This window comes from Syngnathus acus, chromosome 8, assembly GCF_901709675.1.
Source record: "Syngnathus acus chromosome 8, fSynAcu1.2, whole genome shotgun sequence".
Lineage (NCBI taxonomy): Eukaryota > Metazoa > Chordata > Actinopteri > Syngnathiformes > Syngnathidae > Syngnathus > Syngnathus acus.
The window spans coordinates 10538614-10550825 of NC_051093.1; the positions used below are offsets into that span (position 1 = coordinate 10538614).

The window sequence follows — 12212 nt, forward strand, 5'->3', positions numbered from 1 at the left end:
ATTTCTACACTGTATCTGAAATGCCAAAGGCAACACCTCAGGTCTCCCGATCCCTGATACGTAACGGCCCAACACCGGCCCAGCACTTTCGCACCGCACGCTTTTCTTCCAACTCAACCGTGTCGTTCGCCGCACACACACACACACATACACACACACAGATTTGTGAGCATGGCAAGTTGATCTAAAATGCTTTCCGTGGTGCCCGGAATGAATGTGACTCAATGTAGTCGTAAGATAATGAATGTGACTCCATGTACTCAATGTAGTCGTAAACTAGCCCCGTGCTATCGTAAGGCTAAACCGCGATTGAACTCTTTCACGTTTGGACCTAGCGACTGCATTCTGATAGTTAACAATGAAATCTTCTGTTTGTATCGCTTTATCCCGCAAAGGAAAATGGCGATGCCTCCAATCATGGACAATTGATTTTGCTCTTCAGATCCCCGAACTGTCCAACCCCTCCGTGTGCACGAGGGACCCTCAGAGAGTCCAGGAGATCCTCCAGTCCATGCTGCAGGCGGGTTCAAACACGTTACAGGTCAGACAGCACCACGGGACACAACATTAGGTACACCACTCAATCAAATCCAATTAGTACCCCAACAACCAAAATAATGACTGTTGTTAAATGACTACAAAATGGTTTATGAAGTGGCTTTTCTCCCTCGGTATTCCTCACGTGTGTTTTCGAATAGGTTATCTCAGACTTTGACATGACTCTCACGAGATTTGCGTTCAATGGCAAAAGATGCCCCACCTGTCACAGTAAGTGTGCATGTCAGGAATAAATGGAAATAAAAGCAGATGAATGAATTGTTTTGTGTACTTACTTGTGTGCAGATATTCTCGACAACAGCAAACTTATCTCTCAAGAATGCAAAGCAGAGGTGGGTCGAAAGTTCACAGATGCGTCATTGAAAACATGAGCTTGCCTTGTAATGTGACGCACCACTGCTGCATTTGTGTACTTTTTAAAGCCATCATGACAGATTCAAGTTTTGTGATTCTTTCTTCCTCTGCATTATCTCAAACCACAAAATACACATTTTGTCACCTGTCATGGCTGAAATACAATCAGCACTATTAATAGCAAAACCCATCAATTTGATGTTTTTCTAATATTCTTAAATGTGTAACAGGATGTTAAACAGTGTTTCTGTATGACCTCAGTTGAAGCATCTGTTGAACACCTACTACCCCATCGAGATCGACTCGTCGCGCTCCATTGCTGAGAAGCTGCCGCTCATGGTGGAGTGGTGAGTTGCTCGCACGCTCGCTGGCTCACCAACAAAACGCCCGCCGTCGACCTGCCGAAAAAGCGCTCACGCGTCTTCCGCGTGCTTGTGATCAAAAGGTGGACCAAAGCGCACGAGCTGCTGGTACAGCAGAAAATCAGGAAGGATCAGCTGGCCGCCGTGGTGCAAGAGTCCGACGCCAAGCTCAGGTCAGTGGCGCACGCACGCACGCACGCTTACACCTCCGCTATCGTATGTTGCTATAAATGAAGACAAGACTTTGGGATCATCACAATTGTGAATGCGGGTCACTTTTGCAGGGAGGGCTACCCGCTGTTCTTTTCGCACCTGCACCAACACAGCATCCCTCTGCTCATCTTCTCGGCCGGCATCGGAGACATCCTGGAGGAGGTCATCCGCCAGGCGGGGGTCTTCTACCCCAACGTCAACGTCTTCTCCAATTACATGGACTTTGACCAGGCCGTGAGTATGGGCTGGAGGGCGTGAGCATTTTCTGTTTCGGACATGATTGGATTGAAATTTGAGGCCTCATGTGGCTTCCTCCCTCCCTCCCGTCAGGGGGTGCTGAAGGCGTTCAAGGGCGAGCTGATCCACATCTACAACAAGCGGGAGGGCGCCCTGCTCAACACGGGTCACTTCCAGGAGCTGCGAGCCCGACCCAATGTGCTCCTGCTGGGAGACTCCCTGGGCGACCTAAGCATGGCCGATGGCGTGCACGACATGGAGAACATCCTCAAGATTGGCTTCCTCAACGACAAGGTGACACCAAATCATAAATATTCCACAAATAAGTCATGCAGGCTTCATTTTCATGCTGCTGCTGTTGTATAGGTGGAGGAGAGGAAGCAATCGTACCTGGACTCTTACGACATCGTGCTGGTGAAAGACGAGACCCTGGACGTGGCCAACGCTGTGCTGTTCTACCTCACTGGAAACAAGTGACCCCCCCCCCACACACACCTTTTTGATTTAAGGACTTGCTTGACACTCCCAGGCAGAGGCGCAACTACCAACATTCTGAGGGGCAGGCGTGCCACCGACCACCCGCCTCCCCCTTTTTACTGGTTGAATTATTCCTATCTGATGTCATCACTGGTGTCCTCTACGGCAAATGTCTTGATGTATGTCCCCTTCAGCACTTGCCTGTATCCTATGTGGTCTAATACGCACGCAATAATAGCTTTGAATGAATTTGACATCTTGCTCATTTTTACATTCAACTCATGTTTGGAAATGAAGCACTTGGTGTCAAGGGAAGGGGATGTTCCTACACTTGCAACTAACATTAGACCAACCTGTCACCTTTCCTTTTTACTTTTCAAATTTGCCGCATGGCTCTTAATAGACTCGGAGCAAGAACACAGCCACGGACCTATCGTTAGAATTCCTGTACACTTGTATCTTTGCGTCTGCAATTTCTACCAAAGTTGACAAATGCTCCTCTTTGACGACTTCATGAAAATAGTGCTAATTCACACTAGAGTTGTAGCCAAAATATATACGATGTACATATAACAAGGCTTTTCTTTTGGTAAAAATGACTATGTATAGTAAGGCTTTTTTTATTTGTAGAAAATAACCATGTATATATATAGTGAGGCTTTTTTGTTTTCTTTAAAAAAAAAAAAAAAAAGAAAAGGCCAAGCATAGTAAGGCTTTTTTTCTTTTTTTTTTTTAAACACTTTCTCTCACAAAATGATTCTCTCTGCTCTCAGGACTTTTCATTAAGTACCACAGCCAGTATAAAAAAAAAAAAAGATAGAAGATAAGCATGTAATGCGTCTGCCTTGCAGTTCAAGATTCAAGAGTTGGAGGTTTTGAGTCTGGAGTTGTCATGTTCTCTGATGTTAACCCCTATCCACACTGAGCGTCAAACAAATGCGAATGTGGCGTTCTCGTCAGGTTCCGTTCAAGGTGGCTAGAGGTTTGCCTGCACTTTTCTTGTTGGGAGGGAAATGTCAACGTATTCCTCGTGACCAAAAAAAGACTAAAACGGTTGGCGAACGATTTGCAACCTTGAACGAACCCTAACGAAAATGCGACATTCCCTATCTTTTCATTCAGATCACCGAGTCGTACTTAACGATGCATCCTTCCAACATTTCAAATAGCGGCTCGTGGACGTCACAGTATGCAGATGGCTCGGGCAGGCCTCTCATTTTACAACTCGTCCTTCTTGTCGGTTTGTAGCGTCACCTCCTGCGCGACGATCTTCCCGTCCTTGTCGGTGTCCTGACTGTCGAACATGTCCCGGATGATGTCGTCGGGAGGCACGCCGGGCCTCAGGCGGCCGTTGCCCTGCCGCACCTGCAGCGTGATGAAGTCCGAGAACTACCAGGAGGAGGAAGGGAGTTGATGTCACAAGATTGGGTCGCGGATGAGCGACATACGTATGTTGACCATTTTGCAGAGTCCCGAAATGTTGCTTTCTTGGGCTGCGGGGGTTACCTCCCGCAGGGGCACCTGGCCGTCGCCGTCCAGGTCCATGGCGGCGAAGAGAGGCTCGGGGACATCCTCCAGCCACACGAACACGAAGCCGTCGGGGACGCCTATCTGCAGCTCCACCAACTCCAGCTGGAAAAACAACACGGCGCTGCCCGGGACCACGCCGGCTGCCGGAAACAAGACGCATCGTTAGGTACACCTCAACCCGGCCGGGTACTTGCCGAGTGAAAATATCTTCCTACCTCCCTTTTCCCCGTGAGCCCATTGAGGCGGGACCACCACTTCCCTGGCCTCGCCCACACACATGCCCATCAAACCCTGCTCCACACCCGGGATCACCTCACTGGCCCCCAGCGTGGTGACGGACGGCGAGTCCTGCTGCTCCCTAAGCATAAGTGCGCACACATATAGAATCAAGATGATAACCTCGTCTGTCTTCTTTCTTTTTTAATGCAAGAAAGTCCACTCTGGGTGTGTATGGAAACCTTGATGCCATGCCGGCATTCGTGCTGTTGCCGTGGAAACGTAAAGAGTAGCGGAGAGAGTCCATGCAGGCGGTGAAGAGCGAACGAGCGAGCAGGTGGCGCTCACGAGGAGTACAGCAGCGTGCCGTCCATCAGCGAGCAGTTGTAGCGGTAACGCAGCCAGTCGTTCTTCTGGCTGCCGGGCCCGCACTCCGCGGGCCGGCGCACTACTTTCACCTCCACCGCGTCGTCGGCGTTGTGGAAGTCCAGCACGTGGATGTGGAACACCAGCACGGCCGAGCCGGGGATCAGATCAGCTGAGGGAGGCGTTTGGTACAAAACAAAACAACAAAACCCAGACAAGCACCTCAACTCCTCGTGCCTCTGCAAACGTTCCAATGATCTCTCCTCTCTGCGGCAACTTACGGACGCCCTGTCCTCCGTACGCCAAGTGAGGCGGCACCACCACCTTCCTCTTCTCGCCCATACACAGACCCCGCAGGGCTCGGTCCATACCGGCGATGACGTACCCTCGGCCCACGTAAGTGTTGTATGTGCTGTTCCTCCGGTAGCTGACGCGCACAAACACGATTGGAGATTCGCTGCAATCGATATAGGGCTGTGTCGGCCACAGAAGAAAGATGGGCGTTCACCTGGAGTCAAAGGCGGTGCCGTCCTGGAAGGTGCCGTTGTAGTGGTAACGGATGAAGTCCCCGACGGCGCTCCGCCGCTCGCAGCCTTCCGGGACCTCCAAGACCTCAACCGCGACGTCGTCTTTGTGGTTGAATACGTCCACCATCAGGACTTCAAACAGCAGCGTGGCCTGCGGGGGTACGCCGCTTCCTGTCGGAGGACACGCCCCGTTTCGAAGATGCAAACGCGCGGACAGAACAAAACGGCCAGCGGTCCGTACCGTGTCCTTTCTCTCCGTACGCCAGGAACGGCGGGACGATGATGGTGCGTCTTTCTCCCACGCACATTCCCAGCAGGCCTTCCTCCATGCCCTCGATCAGATCACCTTGCCCCAAGTACGTGTCATAGGTCGCGTTCTTCGTGTGGCTGCGACACGTGCGCATGCATTGTTGTTTGCTTAGGGTCGCATTCTTCGTGCGGCTGCAACACGTGCGCGTGCATTGTTGTTCAGAAACACACACCTGGACAGGAAGGTCTGCCCGGAGAGCAGGGTGCCGTTGTAGTGGTAACGCACAAAGTCGGCGGCGCCGGCGGTGCGCGCGCATCGCTCGGGTTTGCCGAGCGTGCGGATTTGGACTTTGTCCTCGGAGTTCCAAATGTCTAGCAGCAGCACGTCGTACACCAAGACAGAATTTGGCGGGATCACGCTGCCTGCCAGATACACATTTGTAAAAGATAGAAAGGACTTGCAGTGCAGTGCAGTGCAGAGAAGAAATGGAGGGAATAAACGTCAAAATGAGCACTCAAGTAACGTTACGACTTCAACAAGTACTTTGTTACTCTCCGCCGCCACTGCACGAGAATTACCTGATCCCACGCTCCCGTAGGCCAGGTGCGGCGGCACAGTGATCCTGCGGCGCTCGTTGACACAGGTGCCCAGCAGGCCTCGGTCCATTCCCTGGATGAGACGGCCCACACCCACCTGACTGATGAACGCCTTACCTCGGATATGACTGATAGATAGAGAGAGAGAGCGAGAGAGAGAGAAAGTGAAATCAATAAAGTTTATGGAATACAGGGCCTGCAACTTGATACACAATCAATACCTTACCGCGGGAACTTGAAATCAATGATTCCAAGTTAGCGTTTAAGAGTCAAGCAAACGCGCAGGCGCAGCGCACACCTCGGTGGTTAAACGCGAACCAATCAAACGTGAGGGAAATGAATTCACCTGGAGTCGAACATCGTTTCGTTCGACTGAAAGGTTCCGTTGAAGTGGTAGCGAACGAAGTCCTCCATTTGAACCTCACGGGGGCAACGTTTGGGCATGTGGTAGCGGTCCACCACGACATCCAGTGGCGGAGGCTCGGCGTGACATTGCGAGGTGACGACGTGGAAGCAAAGCAGCAGAAGAAACATTCCGACTTTTGACTTTGAGGAGGAAGCCCAGTGTGCTCATCAGCAGAACTGCATCAGCAGAACATCTTCCAAACGAAAGACAAAATGAAAAAAGCGAGTTCCGATGGTGAGTTTCGAAATAACAAAATGACTGTCAAATGTTGACGGCGACGTGCGTGATATGACCCAAATCAGACGAGTTGAGCCGACTGCAATTGTCCCCATACCCAGTTTGAACGACACTAAATGGAGTGTTCCAACCCCAGGTTATTACCTATTCTTCCAAGGTTATTACCTATCGACTGAACGAGCCTTGGTTTTATTTTGAAGGGTGCAGATTTAACGTCCGTTTTTCTTCCCTCTTGTCTGACTTGTCAAACTTGACTTATCTTCGTCGTGGCTGCTGGCGAAAAGAAAAGAAAAGAAAAGAAAAGAAAAGAAAAGAAAAGGGGGAGAGGGGAGTCACCCTTAAAGGAAAACTACAAACCACCCGAAGGTAACACGTGTGCATTTCGACGATCAAAAAAGAGCTTTTCCAATTGGGCAGTTAGTAACGGTCCCCCTTGTAAAACGCCCTTCTTGAGGTGGCTTAGACGTGTTCTGTCTCACTTCTTGCATCATCAGCCTGCAAGCCTTTTAGCACAAATGGTACGAGAAAGTTGCGGAAGCTTTCACTGCTGGCAACTGTGGGCTATGTGTGTCACGCTCAAACGTTTGTCAAGACAAGAGCGATGGCCCCAACTTCAGGGACGCCTGAACAAAAACACCAAAGTTGGATGAAAAGTTGAAATCAGTGTCGTGTCCAATTTTCACATTATAATTTTACAATGCTGATTTCTTGGATTGTACGTCGGCACTTCGTCACACTGCTTGCTGTTACCACTCTTACCTTTACTGTCATTCATTTCTATTTTGGGACGGAAGAAAAGAAACTGAAAGTAATGTGTAGTATTGTGTTGTTGAATGATCTGCCAGCAGATGGCAGAGGCGAGCAGGATTGCGAGCAGGACTGTGCGAGTGAGAGGCCTGCCGGCAGACGGCTCCTTGAGCAATTAACCGGCCATTTCCTGCGATCCAGAAACGGCGGAGGGGAAATAGAGTCTGTTCGAGTGGACCCAACAAACCCCAACTGTGCCCTGGTCCAGTTTAAAGACAGTGCAGGTCAGACCTCCACCAAGACGGCAAAGTCGTGTACGTGCTACACCGGGCGAACCAGCAAAAATAATGGAGTTAAAGTCAGAAAGTGGGAATTCTGACTTTAACGTCAGAATTCTGACTTTATTCTCAGAATTCTGACTTTAAAATCGGAATTCTGACTTTAAAGTCAGAATTCTGAGAAAAAAAGTCAGAATCCTGTCACCCCTCGTTTTTTCTTCTTCACTGGCCCTAATCCTCTTCCGTAGCTTGGTGGTGGTAATAGAAATAAAGATAGATTCGGTCAACATTGTCTAGTTCAAGTCATAAAGCGAGGCTATTAAGGGACCCGGAAACTGTTTAAAATGATGTAAAAAAAACAACAACACAATGTATCTCCTTGAAATAACACTGGCATTGTCTCCTAGTGGCCCAGACTCAACCATGACCCACTGCAAAGTCAACTTCAGCCTGCCTGGTCACAACAAGCACGCCACCATCAAGGTCACCTACCTGGGATACAAAAAGTGGGTGTTAGCTCTTTGTAAAAATACATCATAATCATCATACGATTTGCTCTGAATGATTGCCAGGAGCGTCAAGGGCATTATGCGTAAATCCTATTTTGCCTGCCTGCTGGTAATTGTACTATGAACTGTATACATTTGTGGCTTGAATCTAAAAGTGAAGAAATGAGTTCATGCTTTCTTTTCATTGCATGTTTTTGCACTTGAGAATTCCTCCGTGTCGTAAAGTTAAGCCAATTGCGAAGGACAATGAGATGTTCCGGCCTGTAATTAATATCTTTGTTGTTGCAAATGTTAAAAAGAAGTTAATCAACTCGGTCAGTGATCTGATTTTATTATGCAAAATATTGGAATCGGCATCAGCCTAGGCCTTAGTTAAAGCCGGTCTTGATTGAATCGGACCAATTAAAAAAAACAACAACAGACGTTTTTCCAATTTCTTGTTATGCTTTTTTTTTTTTTTTATTAGTCCTGGAAAACATGTAAGGCATATGGTAACATTACACACTGAAGCGTTACAAGCTGTAGCGGCCCACTCGGAGCCTACCCGGAGTCGAGCACAGAAAGAAGCAGCATCGATTCAAAAAGGGTTTTTTCCCCAAAAAATCAAATTTGAAAACAACAACAAAAGTGGTTTTGATTGGCGTCGTGTTTTTTTGTGGAGGGTTGCGGTGGATACAAAGTTACACAAGACGCGCATCAATGGTCACGTTTGAGGAAAGCCCGTGTTTCAATGGTGAGCGTTTGGATGTGGGGGACGAGGGCCGGCGCATTCCTAGACTTAGGTGGCTGCCCGTGCCGGAGGCTTCGCTTGGCAACTTGACACGTGACTTATTCTTTCTCACACCACATGAACACTAAACTAAGCTGTATATACACACAACATTGTTACATCTTTTGGAACTAAACATGCATCCTAGTACTGTACATTATCAGCCAATAATGTCAACTGAGGCCAGGCCGCCTGACCTCATTGGCTGGCCGGCAGGAGGGAGTGGAAAGGACACGTGGAATTTGGGGAACATTTCCACAGACGGGGCGGGACGCGGACGAGACAGTTGTGCTGTAAATCGAGCTAAAACTGTTGGAAGGACCTGAGAAACCACATGAAAAGAAAAGCGGTATCTGCGCTAGAAGCCCCAAAAAAAAGACAAGGAATGCGATTGGACGCTTGTTGTCTCAGTGCATTTTTTATCCTCTTTCCTCGCCACACGTGAGATCCAATCCAGAACCGCAACGTTGGCTCGGAAACTTTCCTCCCGTTGCATAAGTGTCTGGAAACACCGCGAAAGCATTTAAAGATGTCGCGGGAAGTGGCGAGCGGATCCACTTAACACGCCGTTTACCTCGGAGCTGTACCACATCCAGTGCTTAGGTCCCAGCGGGCTGAGTGTTAGCATTCCTAATGCCAGCCACATATTAAGTTTTAGAAAACAATTGTCCTGCCTGGACACTTCTGATGCTAGTGCTAGTATCGCGGCTAACATTTGAATCCAGTGCAGTTTTTATCATTATATATGTTTTTTTTTATATCATATTTATTTATTTGTTTGAAAAATGAATGAATGTTTTCAAATATCTATTCAGGTACAATTTCATACTTTTGAATGGCGATATTGTTTGAGTTGTTGCGACTTTCTGTCTCTGGCTTGTTTTTTGATGACCACGCAACTGTTGGAATACAATAGCGTATGAGGCTAAAGTGTTTGTCAGTAGGGCGGCTCAGTGATGCACTGGGTAGCATGTCCGCATCACAGTTAGGAGGGTGCCGGTTCGATTCCACCTCCGGCCCTCCCTGTGTGGGGTTTGCATGTTGTCCCTGGGCACGCGTGGGTTTTCTCCGGGCACTCTGGTTTCCTCCCACATCCCAAAAACATGCTTGGTAGGCCGATTGAGCACTCCAAATTGTCCCTAGGTGTGGGTGCGAGTGCGAATGGTTGTTTGTCTCTGTGTGCCCTGCGATTGGCTGGCAACCGGTTCAGGGTGTCGCCCGCCTACTGCCCGGTGACGGCTGTAGGCCGATAGGCTCCAGCACACCCGCGACCCCCGTGGGGACGAAGCGGTACAGAAAATGGATGGATGTTTGTCACTATAGCGGTACTTTGCGAATGTCGTTTTGTTTTTAGTCTCGGTACTCTGTTTAGAAAACCACTGTGCTAATGTATTCTACTAACAGTGGTCCCCAACCACCGGGCCGCGGACCGGTACCAGTCCGTGGGTCACTTGGTACCAGGCCGCCAAGCCGCACAGAAAAAAAACATATTTTTATATATTTTTTTTTTATCGACGCGCAATTAATTCAGGTCAAGACGCTCGTCCCGGTCACGTGACATGTTTCCCCAGTCGAGCCCGCAAAGCTAGCAAAAATGAGTAAGAATTTATTTTGAAAACTATAAAAAAATGTTGGCGATTCTCTCCCAATTACATCCGTCGGTGCACCTGTGCCTCTTGACACAGGTTAATTCAGGTCAAGACGCTCGTCCCGCTCACGTGACATGTCACCCCGGCCGAGCCCGCGAAGCAGGCAAAAATGAGCAAGAAACAGAGATGTTTGGAAAGCTTCTTTGGAAAGGAGAAAAAGCCCAATGAAGAGACGGAAGAAGAAGAGGCTACGACTTCTAAGAAAAGGAAAGCTGAATTTTAAAGGACATGGTGACTCTGTCGTGCCAAGCCCACTCTGGATAATATGTGGCGACAGGCTAGCTAACGAGGCAATGAAGCATTCAAAACTGTTTCGGCACATGGAGACCAAGCATCCTGCATTAGAAGACAAACCTTTGGAAAGAATTTTTGGAAAGAAAAAATCGTGAACAACAGCACACTTCGGGTGTCATTGTCTCCGATTACGCCTAGATGGGACCGGCTCGTTTCTGAGAAACAAGCTCAGTGCTCCCGCTAATTCAACGTAATGGCGAGTTTTATTTTTGTGTGCTTTATATTCATTTTTATGCCAGTCGTATCATTTTACTTCACCTAGTTTATATATTGATTATAAATTGTATTTATTTCTATAAATGTATTTATTTATATAAAGGCCGGTCCGCGAGAATATTCCTGACACGTAACCGGTCCGTGGCGCAAAAAAGGTTGGGGACCACTGTGGATATAAGAATAATGGCATTTAAGTGGCCTGAGACATTTGAGCACAGTATTATCAATTGAGACATGAAGTTTCCCTTTTCCAGACACTAGCTAGTTTCTCTTTTTCAACATCTCACTCGCCGCCACACAAGCTGATGCAATTATGAAAGCGGGAAAGTAACTTCTACATCACGTATGCTTGGCATTGAAGTGTAAAAATGAACGGCGTCCAGCTCCTTTTCACTGCGACGTGATTGTAAACACGTGGACGGACGGGGTCACGGCGGACCGCATACGGGAGCTGGTAGAGCACAGTGAAAAGGATCTTTCTGTCAAGTTAGTTAAGGGACGCATTGAGGTAAACTGTGTGCAAGGGAGGAGGAGGAGGAGGAGGAGGCACAGTGCGGGCCCACAAGCTAGCTCGAGCGACAAACTGACAATCAAAAGCGGGGGGGGGGGGCAATCAAAAATAATAACAACAACCCTCTCTCGGTGCACATATTTGGGATATTTGTCAGACGCTCTGTAAATTTTGATGAGCATGAAAACCCACCCAAAAACCACACTTATCGTCAGCATGTGCATATATTTTTTTCGATGCGCTGTAAATATTCAAAGCATTGACAAGCGGAATATTCATTGTCATTTGGCACACGTGGTTCGGACACAAAAGACACAGCTTGATAATAAAAAGGCTCCCTACGTTGGGGAGTGTTTTTTTTTTTGTTGGTTTTTAGCGGGGGCGTCGGTTTCATCACACATGGCACTTGGAACAGAAGCACCATGCACAGGTTTACAAAGGTCGCCCAACAGATTAGAACAAAACGCACGGGCGCACACACACACACACACACACACACACACACACACACACACACACACACACACACACACACACACACACACACACACACGCACAAAACAATCATAATCTCAAGCGGAGGTGGACAGAATGCACGGGTCCACACTCTGCTCGCACTCCAGCCCACTGGGGGGCGCCACACGCAATCTGGTGAGTGGATGGGGCTGGGGTGCGAGCGCCTTGCTTGTAAATGCATTAGGATTAGCAAACAGAGTGCAAAACATACAAAACATCACTTAGTCCTCGTGGTTCGGGCCTTGAATGAGGGGGGCGGGGCCGGGTTAAGGATATCGGTGGATTCGGCGGTTAGGTCATGGAAAATGATGACCCGAGGACAAATGCATACGCACGCATGCGCACACACACAATGGCACACAGCACATGAGGGAGAGCACTCATGCTTCACACA

General features: G+C 48.5%; 2 protein-coding genes and 1 long non-coding RNA gene across 7 annotated transcripts; 2 read left to right on the plus strand and 1 right to left on the minus strand.

The window, feature by feature from the left end:
- The first annotated feature begins 5 nt into the window (after positions 1–5).
- On the plus strand, positions 6–2452 carry LOC119125756 (7-methylguanosine phosphate-specific 5'-nucleotidase-like). Of its 3 annotated transcripts, none has more exons than XM_037256578.1 (9): positions 6–174; positions 396–541; positions 699–768; positions 844–890; positions 1174–1259; positions 1358–1447; positions 1559–1721; positions 1818–2018; positions 2091–2452. In XM_037256578.1, exons 1-9 carry the CDS (start codon positions 21–23, stop codon positions 2199–2201), a joined length of 1068 nt encoding a protein of 355 aa, XP_037112473.1. In that variant the 5' UTR covers positions 6–20; the 3' UTR covers positions 2202–2452. The 3 variants fall into 3 exon arrangements, with proteins under 3 accessions (XP_037112473.1, XP_037112474.1, XP_037112475.1); XM_037256579.1 differs by having other exon boundaries at positions 54–174; positions 443–541; XM_037256580.1 differs by lacking the exon at positions 6–174 and having other exon boundaries at positions 442–571.
- Positions 2453–2916: 464 nt separating this feature from the next.
- LOC119125754 (peptidyl-prolyl cis-trans isomerase FKBP10-like) lies at positions 2917–6242 on the minus strand. The gene is made up of 10 exons (XM_037256576.1): positions 6033–6242; positions 5669–5814; positions 5323–5512; positions 5082–5227; positions 4822–5011; positions 4595–4740; positions 4296–4485; positions 3947–4089; positions 3708–3871; positions 2917–3590 (listed from the first exon to the last, which is right to left on the minus strand). Exons 1-10 carry the CDS (start codon positions 6218–6220, stop codon positions 3420–3422), a joined length of 1674 nt encoding a protein of 557 aa, XP_037112471.1. The 5' UTR covers positions 6221–6242; the 3' UTR covers positions 2917–3419.
- Positions 6243–6311: 69 nt separating this feature from the next.
- On the plus strand, positions 6312–8726 carry LOC119125758. Of its 3 annotated transcripts, none has more exons than XR_005098527.1 (3): positions 6312–6326; positions 7178–7360; positions 7762–8134. It is a non-coding gene; the product is annotated as an uncharacterized LOC119125758 (long non-coding RNA). The 3 variants fall into 3 exon arrangements; XR_005098526.1 differs by lacking the exon at positions 6312–6326 and adding an exon at positions 6536–6695 and having other exon boundaries at positions 7175–7360; positions 7762–8726; XR_005098525.1 differs by lacking the exon at positions 6312–6326 and adding an exon at positions 6544–6695 and having other exon boundaries at positions 7762–8726.
- The last annotated feature ends 3486 nt before the right edge of the window (positions 8727–12212 follow it).